The sequence below is a fragment of the Glarea lozoyensis genome, assembly GCF_000409485.1.
Source record: "Glarea lozoyensis ATCC 20868 chromosome Unknown GLAREA6, whole genome shotgun sequence".
In the NCBI taxonomy this organism is placed as follows: Eukaryota; Fungi; Ascomycota; class Leotiomycetes; order Helotiales; family Helotiaceae; genus Glarea; species Glarea lozoyensis.
In genome coordinates, this window is record NW_007361001.1 from 2,560,340 (window position 1) to 2,578,903 (window position 18,564).

General features: G+C 45.0%; 6 protein-coding genes across 6 annotated transcripts; 1 reads left to right on the top strand and 5 right to left on the bottom strand.

Moving 5' to 3' along the window:
- Positions 1-1,850, bottom strand: GLAREA_03160 (Zn2/Cys6 DNA-binding protein; the record flags this gene model as incomplete). The annotated part of the gene is made up of 2 exons (XM_008088244.1): positions 1-1,153; positions 1,207-1,850. The coding sequence occupies 2 exons, from the start codon at positions 1,848-1,850 to the stop codon at positions 1-3; spliced, it is 1,797 nt and encodes a 598-aa protein (XP_008086435.1).
- Positions 1,851-7,561: 5,711 nt separating this feature from the next.
- Positions 7,562-8,430, bottom strand: GLAREA_03161 (uncharacterized protein; the record flags this gene model as incomplete). The annotated part of the gene is made up of 3 exons (XM_008088245.1): positions 7,562-7,853; positions 7,917-8,220; positions 8,295-8,430. 3 exons carry the CDS (start codon positions 8,428-8,430, stop codon positions 7,562-7,564), a joined length of 732 nt encoding a protein of 243 aa, XP_008086436.1.
- Positions 8,431-9,243: 813 nt separating this feature from the next.
- Positions 9,244-10,458, bottom strand: GLAREA_03162 (Protein kinase-like (PK-like); the record flags this gene model as incomplete). The annotated part of the gene is made up of 2 exons (XM_008088246.1): positions 9,244-9,528; positions 9,580-10,458. The coding sequence occupies 2 exons, from the start codon at positions 10,456-10,458 to the stop codon at positions 9,244-9,246; spliced, it is 1,164 nt and encodes a 387-aa protein (XP_008086437.1).
- A 1,066-nt stretch (positions 10,459-11,524) lies between these two features.
- On the top strand, positions 11,525-11,959 carry GLAREA_03163 (uncharacterized protein; the record flags this gene model as incomplete). Its single annotated transcript, XM_008088247.1, has 1 exon — positions 11,525-11,959. The coding sequence occupies one exon, from the start codon at positions 11,525-11,527 to the stop codon at positions 11,957-11,959; it is 435 nt and encodes a 144-aa protein (XP_008086438.1).
- Positions 11,960-13,550: 1,591 nt separating this feature from the next.
- On the bottom strand, positions 13,551-15,769 carry GLAREA_03164 (DNA-binding of Mlu1-box binding protein MBP1; the record flags this gene model as incomplete). Its single annotated transcript, XM_008088248.1, has 4 exons — positions 13,551-15,136; positions 15,190-15,366; positions 15,416-15,662; positions 15,722-15,769. The coding sequence occupies 4 exons, from the start codon at positions 15,767-15,769 to the stop codon at positions 13,551-13,553; spliced, it is 2,058 nt and encodes a 685-aa protein (XP_008086439.1).
- A 664-nt stretch (positions 15,770-16,433) lies between these two features.
- On the bottom strand, positions 16,434-18,002 carry GLAREA_03165 (MFS general substrate transporter; the record flags this gene model as incomplete). Its single annotated transcript, XM_008088249.1, has 2 exons — positions 16,434-17,849; positions 17,898-18,002. 2 exons carry the CDS (start codon positions 18,000-18,002, stop codon positions 16,434-16,436), a joined length of 1,521 nt encoding a protein of 506 aa, XP_008086440.1.
- Positions 18,003-18,564: the final 562 nt, after the last annotated feature.

Genomic DNA, 18,564 nt, shown 5'->3' on the forward strand with positions numbered 1-18,564 from the left:
TCATTCATAAGGCATCCAATTGTAATCGGGTTGTAATAGATTCGAAAAGGATGTGTCGGTCATCATCTGAGGACCCGTATCGGTAGACAACATATATATCGGTTCTACCTTGACTTGAGGAGGAACTTGTTCTCGTGGAAACATTGCCTCCTGTGCTGGTTGTGGCGTTGTTTGAGACGAAGTTGCTGAGTACGGTACCGTGAAATCCAATTGTGGAGTGGTATGTTGTGAAGAAATTGGGATCTCCCATCTTTCACCAAATGGCCAAACCATCCGGTCCGTGATTGAATGACGCATTCTTTGGCTTGTCGGTGCAGGAAATCCTGTTAAGTGTGGGTTTTCTGCTGCCCAGGAACCGTAGCCAGCAGCATCGAGTGCGTCCTTGGCTATTCGCAGTGCATCTTGCGCATCCCACATTCCTTCTCTGCCATGAACTCGCGAAAGGAGCTCTGCAGCTGTTTGTCGACACGAAAAGTCGGGAGCTTTCAGGATCGTGAAAAACAGAGGAGCGATCAACCCCATATGTGGCATAAATGGGGAGTGTTCCGGTCTGTATGTCGGACTCGAATGAGCAGACGTAAGAAAATCGCAGTGTGCCAGCACATCTTGAAATTTCTCTGCACTGTTCATTGGTGCCTCTACGACGATTTGGTATATCAGACAATGTAGCTTCAGCAGCGAAGCACCGAAGTTGATTCGTTTAGCGAAATTTGGATCGTTCGTGATGAAGTCAATCAAAAAGCGATCTATTCCTTCTGTCCATGAGATTAGTTTGTTCATTTGTTGGACTGAATCTGGAAGTCCTGGATTGTTCGAGTCATAGTAATGAACATTTTTAAATATCTTTCCTCTTTCGTTCCGTTCAACTGTTATGTTGGCTGCGATAGCGTCTAAAGCGTGTCTTGCCTCTTCAAGAGACCTGAAATCGTTGGTGGGATTGGTTGTTCCAACATCCCGCAGTGATACCCATAATTCGGACCTGTCGACATCGTGGTTTGGATTTATGAAAGATGCTGCTTGGGTGCCCAGAGACAGAAGAATTGGACCAAATTCTCTCTCCCATTCATGAATCTTGTTTGAACCTGGTGATCTTCGGAGCCTGATATCCTCCAGTATCTTCAGCCCTGCTTTGAGATGAATTATAGCTGACTCGCTGAATTAACATTAGAACAGCCCACGAGCCAAGAAATAGAGTTTGATACATACTGGTTCCCTAGCAGACAATCAAAGCTGATAAAACAGATGCATGCTATTAATGTTATATCAAAGGACTGGGTTTGTATGGACATCAAATGATGTAAGTAGGTTATGGCCTTTGCGTATTGTCGGAATGCAAACGCTTGTATTGATGGATTGGCAACTCTATTTTGGGTCCAGCTGAGATAGTCTTGATGAATACCGGCAATGGCAATTACAGCATGGCGGACTGAAGGTTCAATGGTGCTCGCCTGAAACACTCTCCTTTCCCAGAAATCTGATGAGAATTGGCCAGAGAGATTGGGGGCTGTTACGGTGCGAAAGAAGTAGAGTAGTTGCTGTTCCAGGGAGTCGGAGTCCGGACTTTGAGATGACCCTCTAGAGATACTTCGCGGGGTAGAATTTCTTGCTGAACGATCCGGACTTTTGGGAGGCGCATATCCATCACACTTCCTTCCTGTGGAAGTACATCTTTTACAAAACGGATGCTCTTCACCGCACTTTACCCTCCGTATCCTACATCCAACGTCCGTCAATTCCGAAGTAAAATATCTGAAAAAGAGGGGAAGTTGGTACACATACTTGCAAGTGATGCAGCCAGTTTTTGATGGTGTTCCACAAATCCTAAATCTGTTACCGGACTTGGGCTTCATAGTGGAAGCGCATTTGAAGTCTGAAGTCGATTTCCTATGTGACACGAGAAAGAAGTGACATAAAGAAGTCTTATAACAGGAACTTGTTGTCCGATCGAAGGCATACTGGTGTTGCTTGCGGCACAGGTACCATCACCCATGTAATCGGCACATGGCGAGACTTTGGAATTTAGAGGCAAGGAACAAGGCCAGGATGAACCTGCAGTCAAGCTAACAGGGGATCAAATAACTCTCCACCTTTTTTGAATGGTTTGCATGCGCCACTTCCAGGTCAGTTTGAGGGTCAGCCGCCCATGTCACGGTGCGGGCTGGCGATCTTGATCTGTTCCAAATGACAGATCCATTAACGGCCAATCTTTATACTAGATTTATATCCGCAATAATGTTGAATCAGTGAGGCGAACAATAGTATACAATGTCACACAATCGATCACCTAGAAGACCAGGAGAGATCCATGCCATATTCAAAACCTACGCAGCGCCTGATGGACAAAATGTGGGGGCCTAACTAGCTGCGGCGCAGTGCAATGCTGCATGCATCGCTACTACATATTTAACAGACTGATCCGTACGTTTTAGCAATAATCTTATTCAGTCTTAACCGGAATGGTCAACGGTGAACAGGTCTACCTAAAGGGCTCCATAGGGATTGCAGCGTTCAGCAAAGAACCTCAGTGTTTCGTGAACAAGGGACGAGTCGCAAAAGGCTTGCTGTAAGATTTTGAAAAGGATCATGAAGAAGGGATATTGGACTACCGGGTATACTCTATAGAATGATACAGGTCAGAGGCTCATACTAGAATACGTTGCTAGATTGCGTTTCTGAATGGAATGAGGAGCTATGTCTAAGTTGGAATCCACTTAGTCGCATGATTCTTCTAATAGGGAAATGCCGAACTGACAAATGACAGTGGTTTTTTTTAGGAGGCACGGCCAATGAACAACTTGTCAGAGTACGGCGTTAAAACTGAGCGTAGGTGCGCCTGGTATCCATATAAGAACCGTATATTATTATCTACTAAATGTTAACCAATTTTCGTCGTTCTGTTCCTTATTATACTCGTATAGAATGCGCGAAAAAGTTTAAATCTTGAGGGTGTCGACTAGAGTTCTACCCCACAGTCATAAAATCCTATCCAACAAGGTAATTTATGACTTTTCCGGACCCTTCTACGTGCTACCCTCATATGCATCTCTGTAGTCGAGTCCTCGTATCCGGTAAGGCTGATAGACAACTGGAATTGGAATTTCGCAAATATCTTACACCCCTTTTTCTTCACCTATCCGGGAAGAGCATGTGGTGCATTTGTGATAAAACAAACAAACCATGATGCAGCACATAAGAACTCAGACATACTTTTCTTTAACTTGAAATTCAAATTACAAGTGATCTTTGCTTTGTCTTCTGTAGCTCGATGTACGAAAGAGAGAGTGCAGAGTTGTTTCGTCGGGTAGTGATTTATAGTATCACACCGCTCTCGGCTTGCAAAGAAGAATATCTTGGACATCTCTGCTCTGATGTATCTGGATCTTGGCCATCGGCCACCGTCTTCTAGTCAACTGTGGGACCGCGCAACTCATATTTGCTTCGGATCTTAGGAAAAGAAAGAGATATCCAGAAACACCATCATACTGGAAAACAGCAATCAACGTATATTGCAGTTCATACCTTTTATCGTCCACATTTGTCACAATCGAGGAAGACCTTTCACAATTTAGCCTTCAATGGTCCTTCATGCGAGTTCCAATGGTATGCGCAAAACACCCACTTCTGGTCCCACCTGGCTTGGAGGACGAATATTCATGCTCGAATTTAACCACAAAAAATTGTTCATGCTTTTCATGTACTGTGCCGTTTCCTTACCTGGCAATTACCACTGAAGATGTGAACTCATGAAACGAACGATGATTTGAGGAGACTGCTAGAGACGCCTGTCGATATCACGACCCAGGGTTCAAAGGAAATTGATTCAAACTACCAAACATCTGACTGAATTCAACTATCTTTACTTTGCCGTGGAAAGTTCAGAGCATCCCATAACTATGGGTTGGCTACAGGGTTTTGATGACTTGTGTGTTGGTACTCAGAAGATATCATACTACTGAATCTTGAACAGAACGGCTACTGTAATTTGGGGCGGAGCGTATTCGTTTCTTTATTCCCCTCGTCGTAATTTTTCACGAATAAGAATCCCGGTCTTGAACTTGTTTCGTATTCTCACTCCTAGGATTGCAAGATTAAGCGATTCCTTCGCTATCTACGCTTAATTGAACTCTTCCTGGGCATGTACATGATATAACTAACCGTTTGCGTATTATGCCACATGGGAAAGCGCGCCTTTTCAAGCATCGATCGGGATTGCCGTCATCGCACCTGCATCGAAGGTTCTTTTGCTTCTCAAAGTCGAGCAAACGTTACTCTTCCCTTCCTGCAGCCACACTTACTTCTCACCCGCCTTCCTGTTTTATCAAAGCAGGGTAGCATCACACGTGGCCAATGCAGGTTGTCATGATTCCATGTTTATTGCACGTGGATATTGCAAGGTCTCATCAACCCTTTGTTAGAGAAAAAAAACTTACTGCTTTTGTAAATTTACGATGCGAGTGCAACCAAAGTTATGTAGGGACTACCACACACTAACATCTGCTATCCTGGATAAAAGTTTGAGAACAGCTTAGTCTGTGCATAGGAGTTTAGCCTTCCTTGTGGTTGTTCTGCCTGCCTCCTGTTTCGTACTAAGGGTATATGGTTGGTGCTCAACTGACAAGGTAGGTTAAGGACCATCAAGGGTGTTGAAGACGGAGACTTCTAGGGACGGGCAGTCTAAGGTCCTTAGAAATCTTGACCGTCGACGCACCGACCATATGCGATTAGCACGCTACAGGAAATTGATAGAGATGTTACGAGAACACCTATCCGTGACCGTGAGTGTATAAAGCTCCTTAGTCACCCTAATGAATAGCCTCACGGACAGTAGTAAAACCAATTTGACAAAGGCCAAGTACACAGCTAGAGAGTGTAGTGTATCTGCTGCTCTCTCGGATTGGCTCGATATGTACGTAAACGTCGAACATGCTTTGCTTGGGGACCGGTATGCAGGCACGTTTTACCGAAATCCTTTTCAGTGTCTTCAATGCAGGCCACTTTCACCTCTCATCTGATGAAAACGAATGAATGGGAAGATAGCTACTCTATTGTTTGGTAAAGATCATCCGAGGTACACAATTTCACATTGTGGGGGCTGAGCATTCTGGAAGGATTTCATCCCCAATCCACGCCGCGTCCATGCCTCCGGCCAACGGCTCCCATGCCCATACGACTTCGGTGTTTATGGAAGTTCATACATCAGACAAATTTCTGGCGGCACTTCGATTTTCCGTCATAAATTCTCATGTGTTGTAACCCTTCTGACTTCTCATCGCTTACCCCTACAGACGCCCATGTGGTCGGCGTAGGAGTAAATGTGCTTCATGAGATGGCACGAAAGGTACCTTGCGTTATTGCAATGAGAGAGAAAAAGTATTATAGAGATATGGAACGTATCCTTGACATCAATTCGTTTCATGGTATGGCATAGCCGACATGTTTTTTCATCCCAGAATGTAGTGAGCGGATAGAAGGACGACGCAACTTCATAAAGGCTTACAAAGGTTGATCATTGAGACTAAAAAATTGAAGATAGTCTGGCGACAGGTAATATGTTGCATCAGAGGGACGTTTCTCCCTACTCTACCATCTACTCTGTGTTTGAGTGGCGTGTTAACACGCCGCATGCCGCATTTTCATTTCGTCCATAGCAAGACCAAGCCGTAAGGAAGGAATTGCTGCTTATACACGTACCTTCTAATCAAGAACGTCAAAAGAACCCAACGATAGAAACTCATGCAGGTCCAGGTTACGATAAGCGAGAGACTATGCTTCTCATTCCTTCCTTCATTGCTAATCCTCTCACTTCCTGCAGGAAACTTGCCTTCATGCCTGTGAAACAAAATTATGGAAGTAACCAATCAACATAGCGTGGGCCCCGATTGAGCCAACGGTGGCCAATATGTAAGTGTTGTCTATCAATATAACGCTCGCAGTATAGTACAGTCCTTTGCCCACTGCGCCTTGTAACTTGCGCGGTGTAGCAAACTTTGAAACCTATAAATCAGAGGGGTAGCATTAGGAGAAGGAAAAAGTGAGAACAAAAACAACATATACCTCAGGGAAAGGGGTTTGAACGATATATCTTGTGAATAATTACTTGACTGTTATTCTGAAACTAAGTAAGCAGCGAAGTTTCAATTTTATCAATTTGAAGAAAGGTAACACTTTCAAAATCATGAAAATGAATACACGACACTACAAATGTTAAATTACACAGACTCGGGAAACCAAGAACATTATAAGTCTAAGAATGAAGTAGTTAAATAAAAAAGGGTTATAACCAGATTTAAATATCCTTCAGGTCACCAAGACCCAACTCCAATCTTCCGTCCAAGAAAAATGGGTTTGGCGAGCTTTATTTGGGCGCCTGAACACTTCGAGATTTCCGTGCATGGAAGAGCCAGATAGATCATTCTACACGTCTACACTTCTCGATTACACGAAAAAGGAAAGCTCTCAGACGACTCTAGAAAAACAACCCTTGACATGGATTTTCCTGTTCAGCATATGGAACTTAAATAGTGGGGGAAAGGGAGGGGTGGGCAGTAGGAGTTCTTACCTACTAGTAAGCGAGTGAAATCTAACGAACCCCATTACCGAATCACAAACATACGTCCTTTAGTCCTAATACTTGGAGGAAGAGACCTTCGTAGCTCTCATGTCAACTCTTGTTCGTCATCGCTGGTAGCTCAAACTGGCGGGCCGCTATTCTTTCTTTGAAATCGCTTCATACATGGAGGCAGCATACTCAATGTCTCGTACCACGAGGTGCGAACAACTTTGGTGCAAAGAAAACCCAACTTGCGTACCCAACCTGCGTACTCGATGCTATGTGATTGAATCGTGGCGTGGAATTCTGAGATGTCTTCGCAATTTTACGCGAGGTAGGTGTTTTTCTGTTGCCTTGTAATGCATTGAGATTTTGCAAAGAAGGAGTTATTCCCTGTATTAGGATGGAATAGATAAGATGAAGGGCCCTGCTCTAGTTCTCGATCTCTTATTGATACTATGAGTATGAGTTTAAGACGTGTGAGATTGGTCCTATTGATGGAAGCTGCATGCATCTTGTGGACTTGAAATGTAGCAATCCACAAAGCTACGAACATTGTAGGTCCAATAATTGGGAAAATGACATGGGAGTGTTAACCGATGATTAAGCCCATGCCTCAGCCTCCTTTGTACGTCGAGGTGATAATATCTCAAGCAAGCATAAGGATATTATTGAAGTAAAGGAAGTAATGATATACAGAATCAAAGAAATCCAATCAGACTTGGAAAGGGCTCTTTAGAAGGCCCATAAAAACATATAATACATGCGATACTGTGTATTCCCCAAAACCGAACTCCAACTCAGTAAGTAAACGATCAAGTCACAATATCTCTATTGAGATTCAGGTCATGACCAACTCTTGTTCTCCCATGAGCTGTTCCCGGGTCAGGGCGTTTTTCCGCGAAGCCTCGAATGTGTTCTGCTTTGCGTGCCGCTGTTCTCAAATCCTTCTCTTTTCATTCCAACTATAACATTTCAAATGGGTATCTTGCTAAATTCCAGACGATTCAATCAATCAGAAGCCCTCTTCTCATCCAGAGGTCCCCAGGCCTGCTCAGCATGGCCATATCCGCTGTGGTAGCCTATGTCTTGTTCATCGTGAAATGGCGTTAAAGCAGGCGTCGATTGTGTTGCAACTCCTCGTTCCTTCAATGGCTCATATCTAGTCTCTCTTGCTGTTGTCTGCGGCAGATCCTTCAGCATCTGGGCGTCCTTGTCGTCTTCCGGCATAGCATATACACCCCGTTGACGTGTCTTTTTCCAAGTAGCGAAGTCAAGCGCAAGTGCACAACAGGTTGCTACACTATTTTTCATTCATTAGCCTCGATTGGGACAATTCTTGCACCGAAAGAGGGACAAAACGTACGTTCCAACCAATGTCATAGACCACAAAGCTTTATAGTCTCTGCATACACCAGCTCCAGCTTCACCTCCCCAAACGGGACCTGTACAAGCCTTTGCCAATACGTGCGAGGTACTGATTGACCATGTCAACATGGCAAAGCCCATTGCCCACACTGCCGAAATAGCTCCATTCGTAACCAGATTATAACGAGGAGAAAGATATGTAAAGTTATATAGGACGATCGTCACGGTGAGTGATACAATAGTGGCGAGCGAGACGCTGAGAAGGACGATAAATGTCCATGGGATTGCAAAACGCTCGGCCCCTAGTGTCATTAGCGCGGGGTCTTTGGAACAGGCAAATCCAGAACAAGTGTCGATTGGAATGGAAATGACTTACGAAGATAATACATGAAATAGCACATTATTCCGCTGACGACGATCGAGGAGAGTAGCTGAGCCGCCCGCAGCGCGTGGAAGGGAATCCGAGGATATGGAGAGGGCTGGCCGCCTCGAACATTGCGTTTGACGTGCATCTTCTTTGATTATGTGGTTGTTGAAGTCGTACTCATTCGCCCGCAATGAAGTGTATAAAGATGGTAAAGAACAAGAGACGTTACGAGTTGGTGTTTGCGAATGTACGTTAAGGCTGAGTTATGCGCCGCTCGCACATCATGGAGGCCGGTTGGGTAAGGATGCGAAGATCGGTCCGACTTTAAAACAAACGGGCGATGATCCGGCTTGTACCGGCGAGCCGGCGTCATTAAGTGTTTGTTCTCGGTTAATTGCGACCACACCTAAAAGGCGGTTACACTGTTTTAAAGATGATGTGAGGAGTCGGTGCTATGTTAGCTAGAGTCGGTTCTGACATATAATTATGTAGTATACGTTCTCCACGAGATGGTGGGACTGGGCCAGCTCTCAGATGTGAGTAAGAAGAAAATTAATCATACATCACCCCTCTTTTCGGTGGAGTTCAGTTAAATGTAAGGCATATAGACGTACTGCATACACGACTTGCCCTTTCAATTTCTCATGGGATTGCATGTACTATATTGTCTTTCTAGCTCGCAAATTTAGTTTCATTGTGCTAATAGTGTGGAGATTTCGGTTTGCCTCGGCTTGATAAAGAAAATAAGCAGATAAGAAAACAAGCAGATAGCAAACTAAGCAGACAGAATAATGATAAAAAGACACTGCGGTGGATCCATATCCTAGCCCTGTATTTTAGATGAGTACAAGTTCGCACCAAGTATGAGGCAGGCTGACTGTACCTTTCATTACTGACGGGACGCGAAGTCCGCGTGTTTAAACACGACCCTTTTCAAAGGACTTCTCCACACCTACCACTAAGGTGATCTCTTGATAACGTGCTCTCTTTTAGTAATTCCCCCCATATGTCCCAACACAAACTCGCCATCGTAAGGCTCGGACGCAGAGAAAGGCGGACGTAGCCATCGATCAAGGTAATGGGGGTGAGCTATGTCACACTTTTGCCAAGCTTGAATGACTTTCCCTACAGGATCCAATACCTCGGTATCAAAAGTTGCAAGGTTCATAGAGTGTTCAAGAAGTGGAAAAACTGGTTTGAGTAGAGGTCGGCTGCCGTCTTGCGCCTGCATCCTGCTGAACCACTAGGAGAGTTCGTGGTTAGGCACATTACAATAGAGGTGCAGGGGACTTACCCATTCAGCCCACCATGGATAGTAACCGGCATGTTCCCAATCAATAATCTCTGTAATTTGTATGTTTTCATCGACCATAATATTGCCAAGGGTCAGATCTCCATGGGTGAGAGTATAAGGTTCCGACTTTGGAAAGTTGCTTTTTAGCTTTTGGTACTCTCTTTCAATGATGATAGGGTCCTTGGTTTCATGGATCTTTTCCAATCCAACACGAAGTTCCTCTTCAATATTGGCGAACCATTCTTCCGTGTCGAAGCCGATTGTTTTACACATAGGCCTAGTGACGCTACAACCACCGAGTATATAGTCGGAAAGTTTACCCCCATCAACTGTTTGTGCCCCTGATGCAGTAAATTTTCGAAGGTCCTGAAGGATTTTAAGCATTTGTTTCCTTAGATCAAGTCTTTGTTTGATCGTTACATCTGGCCAAATGGAACTAAGGGACTTGCTTTCCGAGCGTGACATTAGAAGCAAGTAAGTTTTATCCGTAGGCTTACTAAGGAGCTGCATTTCCTTGAGAAGGGGAACCCCTGAGTTTGGTTGACTCTGTAGAAATCGGTGCGTGACGTAGTCGTTTCCCGGAGAAGAACCATCGTTTGGGAAGTCCTTAAGAAGATATTTCGAGCCTAGTGCCCAGATTCCCATGTTCTCTCTGGTTGTTACAATTTTGAGCCGTGGATTATAAGAACTGCTCATCTGGTGCAAATTTGTCCAGCCGCAAGCCCAACACAGCTCATGATCCTTTAATTTTCTTCTCGCCACGCCTAGCTGTTTCTTGCGTTCGACGACTGCTTCTGGTCTTATTGTATTTTCAGGTTCAAAAATAAGATCGCTCATACTATCCTCCGGATGCATAAAGTTTTCCGACGGAATCTCCATGATTATTAGATACTGTGATAAATTCGACCTGAATAAAAAATGTATCAAGGTAGAACAAAGTCTTGCACGGACTCGGACTCGGTCGGTATAAGAAAATTGCTCTTCTTTATACCAAGAGAGCCCAATGAAAACATATACTGACAAAGGTAAAGCCGAAAGCCACACTCGCTGCGAACGGCCTGCTCCATAGATGAAGGTAAAGCAAATTTTGAGTAATTATCTAAAGATGTCCATCTGCGGTGGCATCGGTGCAGAGTTACATGGAGCAGGTATCCAGTAAAACAAATTGTAACTGGATTTTAACTGGGATTTTATGGGTGTTGGCATGCTGAGAAAACTGGACTGGTATATACAATGGAAGTGCTCTATTTGAATATCAAAGCAAAGATGTGACGTGTTGACAATTTGAAGTTCTTATTCAATAAGCCAGGATCTTGAAAAAACCAAAACTACCTGGTCGTTCATTTCCCTCTCAATTTGCAACGATTTGGCAGAGTGCGAGTAAGCACGTGAAGCAATTTAGATTGCTATGCCAAGTGCGAAAAAAAAAAAGAACAAAGGGTGAGAGGTGCTTGACGTGGATTGGGAAGAGAGACAAAGGAATCTCACGACGTGCATTTTCCTTCCAATTTGGATTTTAAGCGAGCTTTCCCGGCCACCTTTGGCCATGAAAGAAACATTAGACATATGTTTAAATGCTTCTTTAGTGTCGCCATATAGAAGTAAACTGGCGACATGAGTGATCCACTACTTTGCATTTCCATCGGGTAGCAACAGGTCTAGTGTTCCAACAAGTCTTTGTCTGTCATATTTTCGGCAAACTTACCAGCGTGCATCGCGAATATTTCTTTGTTGCGCCATGTAGCCAAACCGTGTTTGGGCAGTTTCTTTGTATATGCAACGGATGGATGTCAATGCTCAAAGCCTCAAATATCACAGCTTTGAAAATGCGCACAGTATGGAGTATGGCCCAAAAGATTTTAGAAATGTCTATGATAGCGAATTGATAGTATTTAACCTCTACGCACCTCCCCATTTCTAATTCACTTCCCAAATCAACGACACCATGAGTTTGCATCTTGGACCAATAACGAATCGAGACCTGAGATCACCTAACAGATGTCTGTTCTGTCGCAGCCAAATCTCTAAGACTCTGTGGGTATGTCATCTCTGCAACTCAGCAGCCATACCAACAGAAGACAACAATCGCAAGTCGATATTCTGGGCAACCTACTCATTTGGAACACAATTCTCAGCTCCAAAGCCGTCTACTATTCAACCCGATACTATAGCGGTTCTAATGGCCAGTTCGTTAAGAGATTCCTTGCTTCGTGCCGACGACAACGTCGAGGCAGCTCTGTTCATTCGACATTCGGATGACAGTGTGATGATGTCTTACAGAGTTGACGGGCAACCGACCATAACGAGAAGGGGGATTAGCGCGATCACACTTCAAGATATGGTCGCTTTCGATCAAGTTGTAGCTAGGATCGCGGCTTGATCGGTAGGACAGGAATGCTACACTTTTCCCGCATACGTCTGGGCAAGCTATGGTTGCTAAACTCGGAATACACTTGAGAGAAATTTGATGGCGTCAAGACGGAGTTGGATGATCATTGGAATGAAGCACAGATTATCCCAGGGAGAAGGGGAAGCAATGAGTGGGACTGGAATTGGAGGTGCACAAATTGGAGTTAAGGGTGTCCACGGACTGCGGTTTTGGAATTAGTGTTGGATTTACACAGAATTGGATCTGTTTGATCAGAGTTTCTGGGATTGGAGTCACAGATTTACAGGACTAGTGTTGCAATTACACAAATAGGAGTTTTGGCATCGGAGTTGAAGGCTCACAGTTCTTACTTTTAAGACCGGAGTTGAACATAGAAAGGTTACCTGTTCAAAATCAAGGTGAAATCTACAAGAAGTGCTATTCTGAACTATATGTAAAGGTTGATGGAATATTACCTCTAAAGACAAGATCTAACGTCTAGAAATATTCCTTTTAAGGGCTATATTTATAACCCTAAAGCGTAATAATAGTACTTTTTCGTTCCCTGTAATAGAGGTATAAATAGGATAGATAAGATAGATAAGATCTATAGGATAAGTAGAATAAAGTATATCCTTAGATCTAGCAGTAAGAATCAAACCTACAATAATTAGCCTTACTATCGTAGTCGATACACAAAATAAAGGATGTGAAGGGCAGATGGGAAAGATATATCCATCATTTGCACAGTTTCGCTCTCGTTTTCATTGTCGGTAACTTCCCTACTCTACATTCTCCCATCATCTTCTTTATCTACCCAATCCCCCACCTTTTCCCTCTCCCTCGCTCCCCTACAACTTACCACCCCGTCACCCTTCTCAGAAGCAAAGTCTAACCAACCGTCTACTCACCCCTTATACCCTTTCTCCACTTATTAATCTGAAAATTATTTCGAGCAGTAAGGGTACACCAACTAACTAGCTAAGATGTGTGACTTTGATGATAATGGTAAGGAGGTCAAGAGTAATTAGCGAAGAATAATGTTTACTTATAATGTATTCAAAATCTGAAAGATTTCCCGCCCTCACACATTTCAGCAGTATGACACTAAACACAACCCCAACCTCACCATCTATTTACCTAAAGTGACCAAACCAATTCATACACCTCCCAATTCTCAACCCAAAAGCAAAAACAAGACCACAAGAAGAGGGAAGAACTAGTTAAAGATTAAGAAAAAACGAGCTTATAATCAGCATTCAAAACCCACCCATCCTCAAAACGACACCAGACGACCTAAGTAAATAACCCCCAGAATTATCACAACTACTCAAGAGGGAGTCTATGAGAATAATTATAATCAATCCACTAGCTACAACACCACCAACTTTGCCTCATACTTTCCAGTATGCCACCCATGTCCATCCAAAAAACACCCATCCTAGCACTCAGAAGCAAAATCAGCATATATATGATCAGACATACACCCGTCCCTCCAGCCAACACCGGCCAAATGCAGAATCCAGGCATTCTGCCCCCAAAACGCCATCCAGAACCGAAGTCACAACTTCATTTTATCCCTCAGGACTGGTAATCAAGTACATCACTCGTCCTCAGGACCAAGTATCCCATCCCGTTCCTCATCCTGCATGGCCTCGAGAATAACATCGATCTCGTTATCAATCTCATCGTAATTAACGCGATCCATGCTCTCCGCAATGACTTTACGATAGAGTTCGCCCATCTCGCCGATATCGCCTGCGGCCCCGAGAGCATCTCGGTATCGGGAGACGAGAGCACGACGTTTTTCCTGTTCCGAGGCGAGTATTTTTGAAAGCATAGCTCGCTCGGCAAGGCCATCGTCACCGTTGCTTGCGTGCCCATTAGCTTTGTTTTCTTCTCGGTTGGTGCGGCTTAGAAGTTGTAATTGCTGTTGTTGTTCAAGTAGGGAAAGCATTTCTTGCTCGACCATGTTAAGCTGTGCTTGTACCTCAGCCTTCGTGTCAGGATCCTCTGCTGTTGACGTTATGTCAATTATTCGGTTACGGATCTCGTTCAGCTCAGCCTGAACCTGGGCAACAATGCGGTGCGCCTCTTGCTCCGAGGTGTCCTTTTCTTTCAGCTCTTCGTCGAAAGAGTCAGCCAGCTCCCCAAATTTCTCCTGTAAAAGAGGATATATCTTCTTTTCCACAGACATGGCTGCCTCTGAATAGTGAGAAGGTGCATTCGACCGTCGTATCTGGCGAGGAGGCGTGTCAAATCCCTCAGGCCAGTTCTGGTCCATAACCTCTTGAGAGCCTAAAGACACATGGTTTTCATGTGGAGCAAATGGGGAAGAAGATCCTTGGTGAAACTCCCGCATGGTCTTGTGGTTTATTTCTTGGATTAGTGCTTCTGCAGAAACGCCATCATTATTCGTGATGTCTGTCCTAGCACCTCGACCAACTAAGGCTCTGATTATTTTCCGTGCACAATTCTTTGCCGCAATATGGATGGCTGTATTTCCATCAATGTCCTGTGCGTCTAATATTGATTGAGTACGTTCAGGTTCAAACACTTCCTGCATCTTATTCAGGATGACATCCATGTAATAGCGGGCGGGCTTGTGTTTTGTGAGTTGTGCTGTTGAGGCAGCAGCATGGTGAAGTACCGTAGCTCCGCAGTGATCTACGATATGAGCTGTCCCGATCAACTCCTTGACAACCAATGGCATAGACTGCTTATCTTTGCAGTTTGTGAAAAGAACGGCACGCATCAAGGGTGTTTCTCCACGCACATTTTGAGCTGCCAGGTTTGCGCCAAACTTTCTCAATTGCTTCATGACCTCAACATCTCCCATTGAAGCCGCCCAATGCATCGCTGTGTGTTCGTCCTGATCAATTGCCCAATCCGGTTGGAAATTTAAAGGTGGTTCTGGTCTCGGGGCAGAAATGGCGAGGTTTGAGGTCATGAAGTAATCTAGAAGTTCGTCCGTATAGCTAAGATGTGCTTGGTTTAGAGCGTGTTGAGCATTCTCTTCACGCTTACGCTTTCGATGACCAGTCGAAGCTTGAGAAATATCATACCGGTCGTCTTCGGCCATGAAAGATGCAGAAGCCACAGTAACATCGTCTGCAATACTTTCATCATCGTTTAATTGTGCGCTCTGGTTGTCATACTCGTCTTCAATGACGCGAGCTGGAGGGGCCACTGGTTCTTTGCCGTTAGCAACAATTCGAATATAAAAGTAGGTCTATGCTCACTGCTTCCCCATTTTGGTACCGCTGGCTTTTTTGGCACCTTTGGCTTGTTTGTAGTATGCTTTGGAGCAGGCGGGGGACTGATGTTCCCCGGGATGAATTCGAAAATTGGACGAAGTTTCTCGTAGACATTATTTCGTTGCGCCAGAGCCTGGCCCTGTTCCAATGACACCCAGGTACCTTGGTATTTTAGCAACCGTTCGTTGGTAGGGGTAGAGATTTCGCTGACCTTGATATTTGCCATACCCTCCCTGCACTTTTTCGTGGTTTTCTTTCTGTACTTCTCGTTCCAAAATTCTTGTTCTCGCAGGCTTGTCAAACCCCGCAGCTTTAAGAATGTGTGTCGCATTAATCCAATCGTCATGTCGGCGGCGCATAACTAGAAACCATAATTGATGAGTGCGTCGATAACAGTGGCAGCAATCCTTACCATGTTCCTTAAGTGCTTCTCCAAACTGATATTCGTACACCGGTATCTAATGCCAAGTTAGCGAAGGCACCAAACCAAAATTGCACAACCATTGCTCCTACTTACGTTACTATAGGTAGCCGAATAGACTCCTGCCACAGTTGGCTTCACCATGCTGGTTATATTCTTGGGACGAGGATCTTGAGAATTCGACTCGAGGTGCGATCTCTCGCCGGCCTGGTCTGACGATTTTGGTAGAGAGAAACTGTGGCCCTAGGTATCTGGAAATTCCAGAAGCTATTGTCGCGTAAAACGCGTATATTTACAAGATTCCGAGGCTGGATATCGACGGGCGCGGGCAAAATCCAAGGTGTTTCGTGCGGAGAGGCAGACGGGGAACTGAACACTGACGTTGAACGCGTCAAGGATCGCGTCGTGGGACGGTGGACCAAAAACCACTTTAAGCGTGGTCCGTGCATACTAAGCCAGGCCTATGAGATCACCAGCAGTTATTCCAATTCTCTTGTACTTCGAAGTGTAATTAGTTGGATTCAAGTTTATCAAGTGGAAACTAGGGCTGTACTTTTAAACAAGGAGTCTAGACTGTGAATTGACCCGACTTGTTTCTAATTTCGATTCTGAAAGCGAAGATAGCACCACAACGATGACTGTAGTAGATGCACCATGGTATCACCAGAGTCTGTTTCCCGAAGCTGTTAACATAATATCACTGTATTAGCACTGCACTCCGATCGAATATGTCATTATCTGTCTTACACCGATAAATCCCTGATATATATACGCCAAACCCTTAATCTAACCTAAAAATATTGCAACCTCAATCTACCCTCCTAGTCCTACCCCAAACCTCATCGGCATCTTTCTTCCCCTTCGTTTCAGGCACATAAGCGCCAACAAACGCAAAACTTATTGCCGCAAATATTGTAAAGCCAAAATATGCCCAGCCTTTCCCACCCAACTTCTCATTCAAGATGGTATTCAAAATTGGGAAGAATTGAGCAATGAGGAACGTAAAGATGTAGTTCGCAGCTAATGCCCAGCTTTGCGTCGCACCTACAGCTTCCGTCCCGACGAGCTCGGATGCAATCAGGAAAGGAACGGGTCCAAGTCCGGTAGCGAAGAAACCGACGAAGGAGAGGACTGATATCGCGGAAAGGACTTTGACTTCCATACGAAGAGAGATGGCTAGTACTAGACTAGAGCTGCCCATTCCAGCGATGGACAGAAGTAGACAGGTTTTTCGACCTATTTTATCTGCTAGAGGGGAACAAGCAACGGTGGCTATCAAGTTGACGGCAGAGATCATGATGGTGAGAAGAGACGAGGACATAGGAATGACTCCGCGAAGAAGGGAAACGGAATACATCATCACACTGTTGATGCCGCAGAATTGTTGCGCAAACATAATTCCTATCATGGCAATAATTGCTGGACGATACTGGGGGTCCTTGATGATGGCAAAGAAACCGACGTGCTCGACTGTCTTCGTGGAGGATGATTTGCTGTGGGAGGAGTCGCGGCGGGTTGGAGCTTCCGGATCGCGCAGAAGAGACGTAGCCGCCTCGTCGTCAACTAATCCCGCCGGTACATCCCAATGTTGAATCTCTTCAGCAATGGAGTTTCCAGCACCCCGAATCCGCTGGAGCGTCTTCACTGCCTGCTCGGGATCTTTGTGGGCTGCTAGCCATGCCGGACTTTCTGGCACAAAGAAGAGACCAATGCCTTGGGCAAAACCCAGTCCGATTCCCACACCAAGAATGATCCTCCAACTACTTCCTGTGCTCAGGTAGAATCCTAAAGTCTGTGTGATCAAAAGACCAATATTGATGGTGACTTGTGTCATGGATCCAAAAAGACCTCGCTCGTTTGGTGGTGCAACTTCCGATATGTATATGGGGACAATAACAGTAGCGGCGCCGGCTCCAATCCCCGACAAACATCTCCCAGCTGACATTAATGGCACAGTTCCAGATAACGTCTCAAGACTGGATCCAAGTATGAAGAAGACACTCGTGATCCGCATCGCGAGCAATCTGCCAAACTGGGTAGAAACCGGTCCTGCGACTAGAGCTCCGATGAATCCTCCCAAAACATACATGGACGATATGAGGGCGAATTGGGCTTCGTTCATTGGAATACATTGCGGCAGACTTGTGTCGGGCTGGGAGGCTACATGATCGGCGACGGATTTGACAGCACAGGTCAGGACATCTTGGGGAGCGTTCAATTCGGACTAAGCGCAGAGTCAGTACCGTAAGATTGAAAGGATATATGATCTTACCAAATGGAAACCAAACTGCAGAGGCCCAAAAGTCGACACGAATATGATAAAGACCAGATAGGGAGTTACATCTCGTATGCACTGCCTCAAGCCAGCAGAAGCCATTTCAATTTCTCAATAGTCAAGTGTAAGGAGCGATACACATCTTGTCTTGTGGTGGTCGAGAACCAACCAGCCTCGCGATTATTGAGTGTCGTCAGAGTTGTGCTACACGACTTGTGCACGATTTATGCAACTGGCGGCCTTATGCTAAAAGGTGGCCAATCGGACCCATTGACTGCATGTGACCAGCTCCGAATCTCTTAGGCTGAGGACCAACGTCGATATCAACATCTCATCCATCTGTTCACCAACTTCCTTCCAGTTCATCCACATCGTATCGGAGGTTATCCTGAGGTCGTCTGGCCCCCTCGTCTGCCCAATCTTGATCTCACCGCTTGCCTCTCAATTACTCAACGTCGACAGTCAATCAGTCAGACTTAGCTGCTTTATCGGCCCCTATCGCCTGCGTCCTGACACACACCCTCACGAAAACCGTCCCAAGCTGAGGGGGCTCACCAGACTTACCCCGCTCTGGACATCTTCGACGCTTCTCTGGGCAGATCGGTCACCACATCAGTAGAATATCTGGCTTCATCCCGCGAATCTGGGACTGGCGATAGTGAGA